At 41.4% G+C, this 19,470-nt stretch overlaps 1 protein-coding gene across 6 annotated transcripts in view; it reads right to left on the reverse strand.

Annotated features, from left to right (window-relative positions):
* Nucleotides 1–19,470, reverse strand: part of ASCC1 (activating signal cointegrator 1 complex subunit 1) — a 108,939-nt gene that overhangs the window by 33,434 nt on the left and 56,035 nt on the right. For all 6 annotated transcript variants that reach the window (XM_035021262.1, XM_035021256.1, XM_035021234.1 and 3 more), the window contains exon 8: nucleotides 2,198–2,322. In XM_035021262.1, the coding sequence (XP_034877153.1) occupies nucleotides 2,198–2,322 (125 nt within the window). The remainder of the gene's footprint in view (nucleotides 1–2,197; nucleotides 2,323–19,470) is intronic.

The following is a 19,470-nucleotide window of genomic DNA, read 5'->3' on the forward strand; positions in this document are numbered from 1 at the left end:
GTATTCCATCAGAACAAGTATAGAGTTTTGGATTCTTTTTTTTTTTTTTTTTAAGATTTTATTTATTTATTTGAGAGAGAGAGAATGAGAGAGAGCACATGAGAGGGGGGAGGGTCGGAGGGAGAAGCAGACTCCCCGCAGAGCAGGGAGCCCGATGCGGGACTCAATCCCGGGACTCCAGGATCATGACCTGAGCCGAAGGCAGTCGCTTAACCAACTGAGCCACCCAGGTGCCCTAGAGTTTTGGATTCTATTAAGTACCCAAACAAGAGTCTATGGGCTTTGACTTAGTCATTTGAACCATTTTTGATCTCAGTACTCCCAAAGGTAAAATAGTGATTTATTTAGAAAAATCTTAAATAAAATACAATCTAACATCACAAAACATTAACACTAGAACCAAAATGTGGACAGTTACACATCTCTTAGTCCTACAGTGGCTCTAAGAAAATCGGGTTAGAGTGCCTGGGTGGCTCAGTCGTTAAGCATCTGCCTTCGGCTCAGGTCATAGTCCCAGGGTCCTGGGATCGAGGCCCACATCGGGCTCCCTGCTTGGCGGGAAGCCTGCTTCTCCCTCTCCCACTCCCCCTGCTTGTGTTCCCTCTCTCGCTGTCTCTGTCAAACAAATAAATAAAATCTTAAAAAAAAAAAAAAAAGAAAAGAAAATCAGGTTAATATTAAATGACTTCCAGTTGGGATCTTTGGTATATATCCGAGAGAAATAAAAAGATGTACAGTTGACCCTTGAACAATGGGGATTAGGGGCACCAACCCCCATGTAGTTGAAAATTCGTGTATAACTTTTGACTTCCCTAAAACTAAACTACTACTGTTGGCCAAAAGCCTTACTGATAATATAATCAGTCAATTAATACATATTTTGTATGTTATATGTATTATATACTGCATTCTTACAATAAACAAGAAGAAGAAAGTATTTTTTTCAAGATTTTTTTATTTGAGAGAGTGAAAGAGAGAGTATGAGAGTGGGGAGGGTCAGACTCCCTGCTGAGTGGGGAGCCCAATACGGGGCTTGATCCTGGGACTCCAGGATCATGACCTGAGCCTAAGGCAGACGCTTAACCAACTGAGCCATCCAGGCACCCCAAGAAAAAAGAAAATATTAAGAAAATTTTAAGGAACAGAAAACACGTTTACAGTACTATACTGTAGTTATTGAAAGAATTCCGTGTATAAGTGGACCATCACAGTGCAAACTGTTCCTTTGACAAAAAGGAACACACAAACTGTCCTAAAGTATAAATCTACAAATAGTTTATGGGTTCAAGTCCTGATGGAGTCCTCTTCCAACCTAAACTTTCTAAAACTAAGGTCAGGTCCTAAACAAAGAAAATAAAATCTGAATATAGGATTTTAGTGCTGATATATTTCAAACAAGTTTTAGAAGGAGAAGCTACATATAATTTGAATTTGCGGCTCCTGATCAGACAGATCCTGAATGTGCTAGAAAAGCTGGGGTAGGGTGGAGAAGACAATGGAAGAAAAGAAAAATACTTTTTGAAATGTAGATAATTATCCCAAATCAAGGGTCAAAACAAGGCATTTTTATATAAAGGCTCAGATTCCATGAGAGGAAAAATTATTACTCTAACACCAGGTTTCTCAACCTTGGTGCTACTGACATTTCTAGATACTTCTTTGTTGAGGTGTGCTGTCCTGTCCATTGTAGAGAGTTAAGCAGCATCCCTGGCCTCTTCCCACTAGATGCCAGCAGCAATGCACCCTCAACCCCTAAGTGTGACAACTGAATGTCCTGGGGCGGGGGGAGGGGTGGGGCACACAAAGTCGCCCGTAGTTGAGAACCATTGGCCTAACCTTTACTTTTATTAGCTAATCTTCCTTCCTTCTTTCTTCTTTTCAAAAAACCACCGAGTAGTGCAAGAGACACACTTATACTAAAATAATTATTCACCGTGTACCTAAAATTTACCTGGGCATTTTGTATTTCTTTTTGCTAAATCTGGAAACCCTATGTGCAACAGAAATCAAAGATCTGGAATGTCACACTCCCACACTAGATATCTCCCTCACCACTTCCACTGTGCTCAACAAAACAAGTTAAAGATTCAAATAAAGATTACCAGAGATTCTTTGATAGCCCGTCTTGTTCGAACCCCAGGGATATCACAAGGCCTTGCTGATCCTAAACTATGCTACAGTTCTATGGGGGACTTACCATTGGGGTCCTTCCTGAATAGAGTGTTCATCACTGTCGCATGGAGTTTCACACTATTCCACTCTTTCACTATTAGTCCAGATGCCTGAAAACGTTCCAGCACTCGATCGACTAATTCCTGCAGCCTGAAGAAATTGAAGGAAGAAGTATAAAAATCTTAGTAAACTCTGAACCCCTGATTACCGATTCAATGTTGACGGAGTATCTGTTCTGGGCCAATCACTGTTCAAGACCCTGCAAAGGCTACATTCCCCACCACCACGGTGTTCACAGCCTTGTGGAACAGATGGACATGGAAACCATAACACTGAAATACATCATGAGGAGTGTTAAGGGAGGGACCAACCATACATGGAGAGGGCAAGGTTTTTACAGGAGGTTTAAACATGATCTTGAAGGAACATGGAAGCTCAGCATCTCAGGATAGGGCTCAAGAAGCCAGACTCAACAGAGAGTTGCCTAAAAAGAAGTGCTTTATGGCTTCATCCAGTCAGAGAACCTAACTCTACCATGTAGTCAGTATGTTTCTGCCAGGATCAAAGGAGGTCTGGTACGATTCTAAGACATTTGCTCCCTGGGAAGGAGCCTGCACTTTGAAGATCCCAGTAGCCTTGGACACTATCCCAGTGTTTCACCGAGACTGAAGTGGAGTACCGATAAAGACAACTATAGGAAAATCCACAGGCTGCATGACTCTTCCCCATGTGGACTCCAGGTAGCTCTAAGCAATAAGGGTCCTGCAGTGGCTGAGTTCTAGCTTGACGATGGCCATTCATTCTAATACCTCTCCCAAAAGCAATTCTTGCACAGAAGTTTTCATGCTGTTCAGGTGTTTTGCTCAATAGCCTGAAGAACTCCCTTTAACATTTCTTGTAAGGCCACTGTAGTGGTGATGAACTCCATCAGCTTTTGTTTGTCTGGAAAACTCGTTTATCTCTCCTTCAGTTCTGAAGAACAACTTTGCTGGCTATGCCGACAAGAGGGGTCAGCAATCTAGCAGGTGTGTGGTGAGCAGATGATGGTCCGAGGCCTCAGGAAGCAGCCATTTTCTGTGACTACCCACTCATCTGATGGTAAAATGCAGGCCTTGGCTTCTACACATTGTGCCAGAATGTCTACTCTGAGACTGAAGCAGCTCGTGCTGGATATGTGGCGGGTCCCCATGAAATGACAGGGCAGTGCGCCTGGTGGCAGTCACAGGATGCAGCCTGCCCCTTACAACCTTCCCCTCAGCCTTCTCTGAGATTTGTGCTGATGCTCACTGACTTCTCTGGTGCCAAATCATCTCCTGTGAGTCACGAGTGTACTAATGAACAATAGATTTCACATTTTTAGATGTACTAGTAATACTCTTCGTGTCAAACATCACCTCTTTCCTGGATACAGGTAGCCCTGAGAAATTTAGAGTTCATGAATCTTCCATTGCTTCTTGGGCCATGGCCCACGTGTAATGGCCCACAGTGTAAGCATTGTGGCCAGTGAGCAGCTACTTCTTGAGCAGGGCTAGACAGGTTTGCTTTATGTGAGATGGGGGCCGAGCCTAGCCTGTGCAGCCCATTTGTGGGAGCCTGCCTCAGGCAGAACACTCCAGCTGCAGCAACTCAGTTGCTTGATGTCTGTCTCCAAGTGGACAGCAGCCTCTAGTACCCCGACCCTCCAGGGATCTCCTCCCGAATTTAGACATGAGCAAAACAACTCTTTTTGCTTGCACTGCATGCACTGCAGCAAAAGAAAGTTACTGTGCCCCAGAAATTGACTCGGAAACATAATTATTTTCCCTTTCATGGTTTTCAGGCTCCAAAGTTCCAAATTAATCTTCTTAAAATCCTAATTTACCTTAATTGCTTTTTATGAAATACTGTCTACTAATCAAGAAACATGTATAACATGAGTAAGCCATAATTAATAATAATAACAATAAAGTAAATACCCATGTCCCCTCTACTGAACTTCAGGACCAGAACACAGGGCTGGGACTAGGGCCGAAGTAAGTGAGGAAATGACCTCGGGCACAAATTTAACGGGGTGCCAAAAAATGCAGTAACCAAAATAAATCATGTTTTAATGCAATATTTTAAAAAATCAAATTTAATGCCAAAAAAAAAAAATCCATGATGAACAGAATACCAAAATTTTGAATGAAGATGAGATCAATGTTGCTGAGTTATCCCTTTGCGTCAGGCTCCAGTGTGGCCCGGCACAGGGTAGAACATTACAACACACCAGTCCCTCAAGATGCTCCGGGCTCTGGAGAACCCCGTGACTCCACACGGCCTCGTGACCTCAGCACTACTCAACACGCACGTTTTCTTATCGGGCTTCCTCCACTCAGCTTGACAACTGCCACCTCTGTGCCTTCTGTTCTCTGAGCCACAGGATCCACCCCCTCCCTCCACCTATGCAGATCTTATCATCCTTCCAGGCCCAACTCAAATCTCACTCTTCCATGAAGCCTTTCTAAACCCCCTAAGACCCCATTCACTCCCCTGTATCTGTGAGCGGTGATTCTGCCCTTCTTTGAAATGCCACTCTACTTATGTGTGCTCTACTTAGCATTCTCAGGGACAGTCCCTTGCTGTTTCAAGTCTCTCTGTCCTGTTCCCCTACTAGATTGCATGCTCCTCAAGAGCATGTTATATTTTCTTGTATCTTCCAGAACACCATTATACTTGGGTTTCAGTAACTACTGGCTGTGATTGGTTAATTGATGGATGTGACTGGTTAAAAAGTGAGAAGTGAGGAGCGCCTGGGTGGTTCAGTCAGTTGGGTGTCCGACTCCTGGTTTCGGCTCAGGTCAAATCTCATAGGTTGTGAGATTGAGCCCCCAAGTCGTGCTGCATGCTTGGCAGGGAGTCTGCTTGAGGTTCTCTCCCTCTGCCATTCCCCCCACTCACACACACACTCTCTCTTAAAAAAAGTGGGAAGTAAATGTAAAAAATAAAATAAACATGGTCGTGAAGGATCGCCGAAGACTCGCAGATAAAACTGGTAAGGAAAAACACTTCGAGCAGAAGAAATAGTACAAAGATGCCAAAGCACGCACGGTCACATCATATTTGGAAAACTGCTGATTACTGAATATAGCTGTAGCAGTGAGCGAAGGAAAAGGAACAATGGAGACGAACTGGATAGAAGTGGTGGTCAGACCATCAGAAGCCACAGAGATTTTAAGAAGAGAATGATGTGGTCAGATGTCCGTTTCTGAAAGCTGATGCCGTAGCAGAGTAGAAAACATTTTAGAAGAACAGACCGGAGAGAGAGAGGGTGGCTAGAACAGTGTCAGGCATTATTTTAAGCACTTGATATCTGTTAACACATTTCATCCTCACAATGTATTATTATCCCTATTTTACTAATGAGGGAACTGAGGCACAGAGAAGTTATAAAACTTGACCAAAGTCACATAACTAATACGTGACAGATCCAAAATCAGAACCCATGCCATCGGGCTTCAGAGTATGGGCTTTAAGGACTGTGCTATGAAGGGGGAAAAGGAGGAACACCTAAACTATGGCAGGGGCAATGAGAACCAAGACAAGAGAACGGCTTCACAAGAGCTGTGTGAGAGAGAAGCCGGTGCCCTCAGACATGGCTGCATTCAAGCACAGAGAGCAGCTGAGGTGACTCACAAGAGTCTGCCTTACATGACCAGGTGGGCCACTGACCAAGATGGGCAGCTGTGGAGAAGCAATTGCTATTGTTATGCTATGTCATTCCAAGGAGAGAATTAATGCTGTGTAGCTTTTGAATATGTGACATGGGACATCAAGTAGGACAGGTCCAGGAGAGGGATGGAAATACAAGCCTGAAACACAAGAGAAAAATCTGGACAAAAGATACAGATTTGAGGGGTACCTCGGTGGCTCAGTCGGGTAAGCGTCCTCTTGATTTCAGCTCAGGTCATGATCTCAGGGTCATGAGACTGAGCCCCGTGTCGGGCTGTGCTCAGTGCAGAGTCTGCTAGAGATTCTCCCTCTGCTCCTCCCCCCACCCCCCACCCCCGTGCACACACTCTCTCTCAAATAAATAAAATCTTAAAAAAAAAAAAAAAAAAGATACAGATTTGGGAGTCATGAGTGCGAAAGCAGTAAGTAAAAGCATGGGTTAGATGCAGTTACAGTGGGAAGGAGGATTTACAGTAAGCCATAGGGACAGCTAAGGATGGAGCCTTAAGGGACACTCCTATGGAAGGGGCAGAGAAGGAACCAGCAAAGATCATCAGCAAAGAGGAATCAGAAAAGACTTCAGGGGCGCCTAGGTGGCTCAGTCGTTAAGCGTCTGCCTTTGGCTCAGGTCATGATCCCAGGGTCCTGGGATCGAGCCCCGCATCGGGCTCCCTGCTTTGCGGGGAGTCTGCTTCTCCCTCTCCCACTCCCCCTGCTTGTGTTCCATCTCTCGCTGTCTCTCTGTCAAAAAAAATAAATAAAATATTTTTTTTAAAAAAAGAAAAAGACTTCAGAAGAGGACTTCAAAAAGGCTGAAAGGAGAATTACAGGAGGGGAAAAAAAAAAAATCAGCACAGTACAATGCCACAGAAAGGCTCCTCCCCCATTCATGCTCTCTGTCTTTCTCAAATAAATAAATCAGAACAGGAACCCAACACGGCCTACTTACTTCTCACAGTCACAGCGTACTGCAGACCTGTGCGGAAGCAGCTGTGCTAGCACGCAAGATGGAAGGAAGCCTTGGTACGAGGACCCAGGCAGAAACCGGAGGGGGGAGGGGCTAAGTGCACATCAACTCTTTCCAGAAACTCGAAAGGAAGCAGGGAAACCAATGCCTTGAGAATTCAAATGTACAGAGTTGAGGGCAGGTTGTTTGTGTTTGTTTTCGATGAGGAGAAAGAACTGAAAATGCCTACTGAGAACAAGAAATTATCCAATAGAGAAGAAAGATAAAACTTCAGGCAAAAGAGGGAATTGACAGAATAAGATCTCGAAGGAGACAGGAAGGGCTGATGTGCCCCAGGGGATGGGAATACAGAGGTGAACAAGCCTCTGCCTTGAGCAGCTTACACACTAGTGGAAGGAGGCAGATGGGCAGTAGACACATATACGCATACTACATCAGGTGGTGGTATGCGCCGTGAAGAAAATGGAACAGGAAAGAGGGATGAGAATACCACTGGGAGTACATGGGCCATTTTATACAGGGTGATCGGGGAAGGCCTCCCTTAGGCAGTGACATGTGAGCAGAGACTCGAGGGATCAGCATTGCATAGAAAAGGAACAGCAAAGACAGACCTGTGAGGCAGCATGTGTGCGGTACGACTGAGGAATAGGTAAAAGCCAATGTATGGAGTGGAGCTGAGGCTGGAGAGGCGGGGAGGATCATGTCACATGGGGCTTACATAGGGCTCATAGGCCCCTATAAAGACTAGTTTTTTGTTTGTTTGTTTTTTAAAGGATTTTATTTATTTATTTGACAGAGAGAGATAGCAAGAGCAGGAACACAAGCAGGGGGAGTTGGGAGAGAGAGAAGCAGACTCCCTGCTGAGCAGGGAGCCTGACGCAAGGCTCCATCCCAGGACCCCAGGATCATGACCTGAGCCAAAGGCAGACACTTAACCGACTGAGCTACCCAGGCACCCGTTTGTTTTTAAGATTTTATTTATTTATTTGACACAGAGAGAGACAGCGAGAGAGGAAACACAAGCAGGGGGAGTGGGAGAGGGAGAAGCAGGCTTCCCGCTGAGCAGGGAGCCTGATGCGGAGCTCTATCTCAGGACCCTGGGATCATGACCCGAGCCGAAGGCAGACATTTAACGACTGAGCCACCCAGGCGCCCCTGAAAAGACTAGTTTTTATGGAGTAAGGTGGGAGCTTTTAGAGTGTTTTCAGCAGAAGAATGACATGATCTGACTGACATTTTAGAAAGAAACCTCTGGCTGCCATGCGGAGGACAGTGGTGGAGTGAGGATGAAGCAAGAAGGCGGTTAGGAGACCTTCGCAACAACCAGATGGCTGGGGTGGCAGGGGTGGAGGTGGTGAGAAGTGGAAGCTTTTCTGATATGCTATCGTCAAGAGTGGAAGGTGATTCTAGAAGCATTTTTGTCCTCAACATCTGAAAGACTGAATATCAAAGAGAACAATACGTCCAAGGATTCGCGAGACATCTGTAGAAAGGGAAGGGCAGTGATGAAATGGAAAAGCAGGCTGAGCAAAGCCAGGCTGTGGAGGCTCCTGGGGCCAGGGCGGGTTGAAATCTTACTGGGTAGGCCACAGGAAACCAAGGAGGGCCAGTAAGAAGCAAGATTCGCAGACAAAACCAAAGGCATGGGAAGCCAGTTAAGAGAGATATGCTTCCTGACATAGTGGTCTCAATTTTTTCTCTGATTACAAAATAATACTGAAAATGAAGAGAAGCATAAAAAGGAGATCATAACCTGGCCATCCACATAGAAACACTTAAGTTTTGTTATATAATTTTTAGTCTTTTTCTACAGATATATAATCAATTTCAAAAAGACAAAACATTTTTCTAAACTTATTTCACTTAATGTACCCCAAATATTTTTCTGTCATGGAGGATTTTTTTAAATATCATTTTAGATACCTTTCAGAGGAGCAATGAGAAAGGCTAACCAATAAAATATCGATAAGGATGGAAAAAGAGGGCTGACTCATGGAAACGACTTAGTCCCTACTTTCCTAAGGGGAAAATGAAATATATTCATGCTGCACATAACCCTGATTCTATAGTTAATGATTTAATTAACTGTGCATGTGGACCTCCAAGCAAAGATCTACATTATATTGGTTCTGAGGTTTCTAATTAACACCATGAGAGAACCACAAAGTTTTAGAACACTTCTAAGCATTACAACCTAAGTCTGAACATAATCAAGCACTGCAAAATCCACCTCAATTACAAATCACAGCAGAGCGGCACCTGGGTAGCTCAGTCGGTTAAGCATCCAACTCTTGATTTTGGCTTAGGTAGTGGTCTCAGTGTCGTGGGGTCGAGCCCCGCATCAGGCTCAATGCAGAGTCAGCTTGTTCCTCTCCCTCTGCTCCTCCCCCCATTCGTGCTCTCTCTCTTTCTCAAATAAATAAATAAAATCTTAAAAAAAAAACCCATAAATCACAGCAGAATGATGCCTCTCTTTTCTTTCTCCTCTATTAAAGAAAAAGAAGTAATTAGGGAGTTCAGTTAGATAGAAACAGGGAACAGGAAATATTAGAGGAAGGAAATAAACTAAATGAAAGAAACCAATTTCCAGCTCTGTCTTTCAGGAAAATTAAGATTTCTGTCCAATTCACAAACTTAAGACTTTGAAGAAACTAAAGTCCTTTAAAAAGTTCTAGTCTAACCTCTCATTTTACGCAAGAGGAAATGAAGCATAGACAGGATGAGTTGCTCAAAGTCAGGGCAAAGAGACCAGAATCCAGGTCAGTTTTGCTGTTACCAATTCACTGTGCATTCCACAAAGGTTGGCTCTTTATCTTATTCATTGCTTTATCTTTGCACCTAAATTAATGCCTGACACATAATCAGTTCTCAATAGTTATTGCATGCATGCATGATTCATTGATGACAAATATTTTGGGGTTCTAGTAAAAGAACTTAAGAGTACGTGGGTACAGTCACTAAATTTCAGGTTGATGTCACAGATAATACATTTAACAATATGTCCATATATTTCTAAGAGTACAGTCTTTCAATTCTTACTTCACTGATCCCTTCCTGTTTGACTATGAGTCACAGAGCCTTTGGTTCCTCATAAATGAATTAAAAATACAGGGCTGCTATGAGAAAAATTATGTATTCTTAAGCAACTTTATTATTTAGATAGTGCTTAGAGTTTGGAAACAGAAGCCAGTTATTCGTGCCTTAAATCTAAGCTCCTAAAGACCTGTAAGTGCTCCAAAGCTCAAGCATCCCAGAGCCATCTTTACAGATACGGATTTGTACTGCAGAAAGATCACCAACTCCCTAGAAAGTGCAAATTCCAGGCTTCTGTTTGGGAATTTTTTTTCCCAGTTTGATTCAGTTCCATACTAAGTAGTATTTCCTGAGTGCTTACTGTATACAGTCATTATGCTAGTCATTACAAAAATAAAAAACTAAGCAAACATAGTCCTTGTTATTAAGGAGCTTGCAATCAATTAAGGTAACTATAAAGGAAGACTTTGGTAATGACACAAAAAATACAAGGTGCTTCAGGTAATTTAAACGTTGAAGAGAGTACAGTTGGGTTGGAACGAGAACAGGCTATTAGGAGGATGGGCTTAGGACAAAAAGCTAACTGTACCCAATTCATTTTGTGTATCTGCAGAATGAGTGAATTAAGTACATAACAAACATTCACTGAACATCTATGAACCTGAGTTATAAAAGGCACTGGATATGCAATGCTGAAGAAGAGTACGCCCTGCCATGAAGAATCTTATAGTCTACTTAAGAAAAGGAAAAAGAAAGGATAGCAATAAGGAAAGACGGCATGTGAACACAAAAAGATGAGAAGTAACAGGAGAGAAGTTTTAGTCACAAGAAACAATTATTAACAAAGACACAAAGAATCATCAATAAGTGGTGAAGTTGGCCTGGGCTTGGCCAAGTGCAAGGTAGTGGAAGATTAAATTGAAATATTAAGTTGGTCTTACCGGAAGATTATCTCATACCAGAAGATCTTGAATGCTAGACTGAGGAATATGAATTAATTCAAAAGATGATGTGAAAGGATGGGAGATTTTTCTCTCTCTCTCTCTTTTTTATTTAAATTCCAGTTAATTGGGGCGCCTGGGTGGCTCAGTCATTGAGCGTCTGCCTTTGGCTCGGGTCATCCCAGAATCCTGGGATCGAGCCCCGCATCGGGCTTCCTGCTCGGCGGGAAGCCTGCTTCTCCCTCTCCCACTCCTCCTGCTTGTGTTCCCTCTCTTTCTATGTCTCTCTCTCTGTGTCAAATAAATAAAATCTTAAAAAAAAAATAAAATAAATTTCAGTAAAATTTCCAGCTCTGTCAATGTTAATGTTAATTAACATACAGAGTAGTATTAGTGTAAATATAGTGATTCAACATTTCCATACGACACCTGGTGCTCATCACAAGTGCACTCATTAATCCCCATCACCTACTTTACCCACACACATCACATCTTCTTTATCTATTTATCAATGGATACCTGAGCTGTTTCCATAATTTGACTAGTGTTGGTAATGCTGCTATAAACATCAGGGTGCATGTATCCCTCTGAATTAGTATTTTTGTATTCTTTGGGAAAAATACCTTTGTATTCTTTCGGAAAACAGTGCAATTGCTAGATCATAGGGTAGTTCTATTTTTAACTTTTGAGGAACCTCTGTACTGTTTTCCAGAGCGGCTGCACCAGTCTGCATTTCCACCAACAGTGCAAGAAGATTCCCCTTTCTCCACATGCTTGCCAACACCTGTTGTTTCTTGTGTTGTTGATTTTAGCCATTCTGACGCATATGAGGTGATATCTCATTGTAGTCTGGATTTGCATTTCTGCTGGGAGATTTTTAAGCAAATAAGTCCTATCACAGGCTATGGCTTAGAAGGACAAGTGTAGGGGCGCCTGGGTGGCTCAGACGGTTAAGCGTCTGCCTTCGGCTCAGGTCATGATCCCTGGGTTCTGGGATCAAGTCCCGCATCGGGCTCCCTGCTAGGTGGGGAGCCTGCTTCTCCCTCTTCCTCTGCCTCTCTCTCTCTCTCTGACTTTCATGAATAAATAAAACATTTAAAAAAAAAAAAAAGGACAAATGTAATTGTATTTCATGAGATCTATACACACTGACGTAAAAGTAACTTCTAGGTTATGTGTCATAGGAAGAATGAACTGTTAAGTCATGTGTGTAATGTCCTGTTTGTGTAAAATGATATGCACAGTAGGCAATGACTCTCAGCATGTTTGTTCTGCTTACCATCTACTGGGGAGGAACACGGAGAGGGGCAGGGCAGGGGGAAAGGGAGCCAGTTAATTTTCACTTTACCCATGTGTAAGCCTATACTTTCATAAAAGAAAACAATGCAAAAAGCAGCAGCTTTGGGGTGCCTGTCTGGCTCAGTCGGTAGAGCGTGCAACTCTTGATCTCGGGGTTGTGGGTTCGAGCCCTACATCGGGTGTTGAGATAACTTAAAAATAAAATCTTAAAAAAAAAAAAAAGGAAGCAGCAGCAGCTTGGGTGTGAAAGGAAGATGGCAAACTGAAAGATGGTACAGAGATATGCCAGGCTGCACTGCTGTGGAATTTAACTCTAACTGCACACATACACGTACACTCTCATCTTCTTTTCACCAAACTTCTCGAAAGAGTAGTCTGTTTCCAACTGTTCTTAATCCCCTCTTCTGCCCCAGCATGAGCACAGGCTTCACAGTTAGAGCGAGGTCAAACCGTAATTCTACCCCTTACAAATACACGCTAATTACTACTGACCCTGACCTGACCAAGTAAACCTGAACAACACTTGCCTGTTATACCAACATTATTGAAAAAAAAAAAAAAAGAATCAGATAATCTAAAAAAAAAAAAAAATCACTTGCTATCCGGAAAGAACCACTGATAAGATTTTTATGTATTGAGATTAACTGATTTATTTCTCTCTTGCTCTTTTCCCACTTTTGAGGGAAAAGTAAATGCATATCTACAAATTATCTTGTAATCTGTTTCATCAGATAATACTCTATAGTGAATATTTTCCATTTTTCCAAGACATCATTTTTAGTTGATCCCTAGCATTCTCTATTCTATAGATGTTCTATAGTTTATTTCCCACTCATCTGATTGTGATGTTGATTTAGATTGTTTCCAGTATATACTGCCACATGCAATACTGTAATAGGTATTACACATACAGAGATCTCCCACACATAGAGATCTGTCCACATATCTGATTAATTCCACTAGAAAAATTCCTGTGGGGAGAATTAGCAAATCCAGGAAGTATAAAATAAAAGTGCCAGTTTGCTTTCTGGAAAGTCCTTATTTATAGCTTTACCAGCAGGGACCTTCTCATGTCACTCGTCAAACATCTACTTAGTTTTCTTCTATTTTTAAAATTTGTGTGTTTTCTTTTCATAGTTTAGTGCTTAAGCAGATTCAGGATCCTTCAGGTAAGGGTCATTTTACCCATCTGTGTATCTCTTATGGTGTCTATTTTGTTAGTACTATTTATTTTTGGGTATTTATCTTTTGTCCAACCACTTATTAGCACTTTTACCGCTCTCTTATCAATTTTAGCGCTTTTTTTAGTAGACTATAACGTTATCCTCAACAGCAATTTTTGTCTTCAACCATCCTCTGTTTTATAGTTTAGGATTTAGTGTGAACTTTCCGAACAATGTGTTTAAGAGTAATGGTTATTACAGGCAATCATGCTTTCTTTTTCTTTTTTTTTTTTTTTTAAAGATTTTATTTATTTATTTGACAGAGAGAGAGACAGCGAGAGAGGGAACACAAGCAGGGGGAGTGGGAGAGGGAGAAGCAGGCTTCCCGCCGAGCAGGGAGCCTGATGTGGGACTCGATCCCAGGACCCTGGGATCATGACCTGAGCCGAAGGCAGTCGCTCAACCGACTGAGCCACCCAGGCGCCCCAATCATGCTTTATTTCTGATTATAATGGCAATAATAAGCCCAATAAACTACCATTCAATAGGATTGTTGGTTTCTGCTTTAAAACAGATATTTATCATATTAGGCAATATCTTTCTATTTTCTGAAAGTTTTAAATGAAAAATAAATAGGCTTAATTTCATCAAAAGCCTTTAAGGCATGTATTGAGATACTATTTTTAAATTTGTTCTGCTGAGTTGGATGTTATTAGATTTCCTGGTCTTAATTCATCTTTGTATTCCTGAGATTAACCAGCTTAGTTATAATGGATCATATTCATCTGATTCCTACACTCCACCTTTAGAAAACTGCCCAATCAATCAGAGTTGACTCTTCTTGAATCTATATAACAATTCTCATCACTACTGTTCTAGTTCAGACCTTGTTTCTCACCTGGATTCCTATAATGACTTTTAAATACTCCCCCTCCAGCTCCTGGCTCTTCTTTTCAATTACATATGTAGTCTTATAATTGCATTAAATTTATATAGAACCGTTTGAGGAGAACTGATACTTTTTTTTTAAAGATTTTATTTATTTATTTGTCAGAGAGAGCACAAGCAGGGGGAGCGGCAGGCAGAGGGAGAAGCAGGCTCCCCACTGAGCAAGGAGCCCCTTGCGGGACTCAATCCCAGCACCCTGGGATCATGACCCGAGCCAAAGGCAGACGCTTAACCGACTGAGCCTCCCAGGCGTCCCTGAGGAGAACTGATATCTTTATGAAACTAAGTCTATTAATGAACATGAATAATCTATTTATAATTTATAATTTTCTGCAAAAAGGTCTTACACATACTTTGTTGTTATTTCCTAAGTACCTTATGGGCTTTGATGCTACCGTAAATGGATGGTATCATTTTATTTTTTTTTCTTCATTGTCATCACTCTAACCTGGCTACTTACTTTCAACTCTAGCCTGGACTGCAATATGACCTGATTTCTCCACTTGCATTCTTTCCCCCTCTAATCCATTCTACCACACATTACCTTTTTAAAATGATAGATCATGTCACTATATTGCTTAATACCCTTTGGTGCACCTAGGGAAACAATACAAATTCTTTACCGTCTAGACTTTGTGTAATCAAATCTCTGCCTGCCTCTCTGGCCTCATCTCCCTGGTCTTCTTTAAGTGCTGAAACACACTAAGCTCTCTCTTGAGGTCTTTGCACTTGCTCTTTCCTCTGTCTAGTACACTTTGTGTCTTTTAAGTCTGAACTCAAATGTCAACTCCTTAGAGATGCCTCCGCTGGCCATTGCATCTGAAGTAGGTCCCCTATGTTATTCTTTTCATCCTCTTGTTTGTTTCTTTTATAGAATCTACTATAATTTATAACTATTTTATTTACTTTTTTTTGTCTGTTTCCTCTTTGGACAGCTAGAGTGGATCTGCAGGATCTAAGATGGTCCTACTCACATGTCTGGAGCCTTGGTTTTCTGGCTGTCGACTGGGACACCTTAATTCTTTTCCTTGTGGTCTCTTTTTCCAGCTGGAAAGTTTGGACTTCCCTAAAGAGCAACCGTGTCCTAAGAGGTTAACTTTGAAAACAAAAGCTGCAAGATCTCTTAAGGCCTAGCATTAACAGTTTTACAAATCATTCCTGTCTCATTCTATTAGTCAAAGCAAGTCACAGGGCTGGTGTCTTTTATAAAGATTTTTTTTTTTTTTTTGGACAGAGAGCAAGCGAGCGAGCACAAGCAGGGGCAGCAGCAGGCAGAGGGAGAGGGAGAAGCAGGCTCCGCATGGAGCAGGGAGCCCGATGTGGGACTCGATCCCAGGACCCTGGGATCATGACCTGAGCCAAAGGCAGACGCTCAACCAACTAAGAGGCTGGTGTCTTTTAAATGATGTTTTCTGTTTGTTGCTGGTATACAGAAAAACAATTGATTTTATTATACTAATTTTATAGTCAATCACTTTGCTAAACTCTCTTATTATTTCTAATAACTTGGTAATTGTAGATAATCTTGCTTTATTTCTGGTCAGAAAACATGATTTGTAAATATACCAACTCACTGAAATTTATTAAGCCTTACTTTATGATCTACTGTATACTCCCACTTTTTTTCAACTGTTCCATATGACTGAAAAGAATATGAATTCTCTAACTGCTGGGTATATAATTCCAGAAATGAGTATTACATTAAATTTGTTGTCAAAATCTTCTGTATCTTTACTGATTTTACATCTGCTTGACCTATCAATAATTAGAACATATGTCACAATCTCTTCCTATGATCATGGATTTCTCAATTTCTACCCAATAAAAAATTAATTATACAAATTTGGTTTAATCTACTTTGAGGTGGTTCTAATGAGTTCACACAAGTTTAAAATTATATCATCTTGGTAAATTGTTTATCATTATATAACAGTCCTCTCTACTGCTAAGCCTACCATGTTTGATATTAATTGTTATGCCAATTTCCTTTTGGTATTTGCCTAGTGAATCTTTTTCCTTTCTACTACTGCAACTTCATGGATGGATGTATCTCTGGTAAAGAGTATATAACTGAATTTGTTTACTCTTATCTTTCTTAACCAGCGAGTTTATTAACATGTATCATTAATATATATATCTCTGGGGGTGCCTGGGTGGCTCAGTCGTTAAGCATCTGCCTTTGGCTCAGGTCATGATCCCAGGGTCCTGGGATCAAGCCCCGCATCGGGGTCCCCGCTCAGTGGAAAGCCTGCTTCTCCCTCTCCCTCTCCCGCTGCTTGTGTTCCCTCTCTCGCTGTGTCTCTGTCAAAAAAATAAATTAAATCTTTAAAAAAAAAAAATATATCGATTTCTGAGAGAGGCTTTCCTTGACCCCCCCCCCAGAGTCTACATTGCTATGATAGCTTCTCTAACAGAGCACCATTTTCCGTCTGCTTCATCTTTATCACACTTCGCAATTACAGTTGACACTCAAAAAATGCAGGGGTTAAGGGCACTGAGCCCTGTGCAGTTGAAAATCCATGGCTAACTTCTGAGTCTTCTAAAACTTAACTACTGGCAGCCTACAGTTGATGGGAAGCCTGACTGAGAACATGAAGAGTCTATTAACACATATTTTGTACATTGTATGTATTATGTACTGTTCTTACAATAAAGTAAGCTAGAGAAAAGAAAATGTTATTAAGAAAATCCTAAGGAAAATAGATTTACGGTACTATACTGTATTTACTGGGGGAAAAAATGTGCATATAAGTGGACTCGTGCAGTCCCAACCCATGTTGTTCAAGGGTCAACTATACATTTACGTGTTATTTGTTAGCACCTGTTTCCTCCATTAGTCTGTATACGATGTAGGGATAATGAATGCGCCTGGCTTTATTCACCATTCGGTATTCACAGCCTAGCACAGTGCCTAGCAAACAACAGGTGCTCAATAAATTTATGTTCAATAAACAAACGACCAAATGAAAATCCAACTTCCTTTACATGTCATATAACAGTGCTTCTAAATCTACACTTGCTACTTATTCCCTTTTCCTAAAATGCTACTCTCCTGGCCTTCGAACTCCTTATTCAGCAGAGAAACTCCTCTGTGAAGCCTTCCTTTACAAAACTTGCCCACACATGAGCAGAGTTTTTTGCTGCCTGTCTAGGTACCCCTAGAATCTCAACCATTGCCCTCACCCCAGTGTACTCTAATTACTGGCATCTGCCTCCTCCTCAAGATGGAAGCCCTAGAGTCTACTGCACCTCACAGGCTGGGCATTCGAAAAATGCCTGAGGAAAAAGACGACTGGCAATGTACTGCAGGGGGGAATAGCTGATGGGGCCAGGTCTTTGAGGAAATAAGAAGGAATGAGAGCAGGAGAAGAAGAGATTAGCTTCATCAGTGATAATGTATGCCATTCTTCAGAAAGAGAATGAAATCGAGTGGGGTAGGGTGATGAAAACAGGTAGACTGTGAGAGGAAAAGGAAGTTGCCGAGTTGACTTTGTGTTCTCAGCAAAATGTGAGGAAGCCATTCTTCTTAGAGGGGCAAGGATGGAAGCTCATGTGACAGTACCAGACAGAACAGAATAGCCACTTTGTTCAATGCTTAAGTCTTACAACAGCTGACTGCCACAAATTCCTTACCCAGTCATGCTTTACCAAATCCAAGGTGCATCAATAAGTGAACCTACACTGTCCCAGCTCAAAGTTTCTGGAGGAAAAATCTGATCTAAGTGGTTCCATCCTTTTAAAGGTCAGTCACTTCCCATTCAATCATTTTAAGGGAAGGAATCTCTGATTTAAACTACATTAAATCATATAAAGAAAGCTGAATGTATTTTTATTTTTTTTAAGATTTTATTTATATATTTGACAGAGAGAGACACAGCGAGAGAGGGACCACAAGCAGGGGGAGCAGGAGAGAGAGAAGCAGGCTTCCCATGGAGCAGGGAGCCCGATGCGGGGCTCGATCCCAGGACCCTGGGATCATGACCTGAGCCCCTGAATGTATTTTTAATACAACATGGCCTCTCTCCCATGCCTCCTGCATTGAGCAGTATCTTCATATAAACAAACAAAAAGATTTAATGTACCTTTCTATATCAATTTGCACAGCCTTCCAAAACACCTTGCACAAAGGAAGCATTCAAATTGTTTTAAAATTGAATTAAATAAGAGGTGTTTAAGTCTCTTAGTAATTCCCACAAATTTGAGGAGGGAAATATACAAATCTTTTTAAAATAACATAAACATGTCTCTCTCCTTGTGGAAGAGGAATGGGCAATAGAAAAAAAGTAGAGCAGTAAGAGAGATGGGAATTACTCAAAAATGTTTTGTTGATCACACTAGTGGATTCAGTGGATATCTCATCAGACCTTTCAATTTACAAAGCCTTGACAACATAAGTGTGCAAAATTTGGAAGGGCTGGATCTATGGGAAAATAATGGGTGTATTCACCTTTGAAGTACCCACTGTTCCATTCATGTGGGTACCAATTATGTCTAAGCACTGTCTTCAAAAGTCATCTAGCTTCTATAGCTCTTATTTTCTTCCAATCTCAAAAACCTATTATTCTTTATACTTGAAGACCTCCTATAGAACCAAGGGTCTAACCATTAAAGCAAAAGGTAAAGATATCCAATGGAAAAACTCAAAGTAATGATTTTATTATCTCTTCCCAGTGACCTTTTTCCCTCTGGGGGCCACCAAGAATAGAGCTGTAAAGTCCATGGCATATGTATGTTAAAATACACGTGAAGCCGTAGATTAGGAAAAATTCACTATTTTATTTAATAAAATGCTGTAATCCCATCTAAGTTTTCCACATATCTTCATGTTAACTGTATGTCTATAGGCTATCACATATTTCAGTTCTACAACAGTAAGGTTTAAACTAGTATGAGCAAAAATTAAATAAATCCCATAACAGATAATAAGGAAACAGAGGTCAGGCTGAGTGGCTATGATGCCCTATAAAACTACAAAATTAAGCAAGGAAATAAAAACTTCAGTACATTTTAAAAGTGAATCAGCCCTGGGGTGCCTGGGTGGCTCAGTCGTTAAGCCTCTGCCTTCGGCTCAGGTCATGATCCCGGGGTCCTGGGATCGAGTCCCACATCGGGCTCCCTGCTTGGCGGGAAGCCTGCTTCTCTCTCTCCCACTTACCCTGCTTGTGTTCTCTCTCTGGCTGTCTCTCCCTGTCAAATAAATAAATAAAATCATAAATAAATAAATAAATAAATAAATAAATAAATAAATAAATAAATA

This window comes from Mirounga leonina, unplaced genomic scaffold (assembly GCF_011800145.1).
Source record: "Mirounga leonina isolate KUSES-001 unplaced genomic scaffold, KU_Mleo_1.0 Mir_114, whole genome shotgun sequence".
NCBI classification, from domain to species: Eukaryota; Metazoa; Chordata; class Mammalia; order Carnivora; family Phocidae; genus Mirounga; species Mirounga leonina.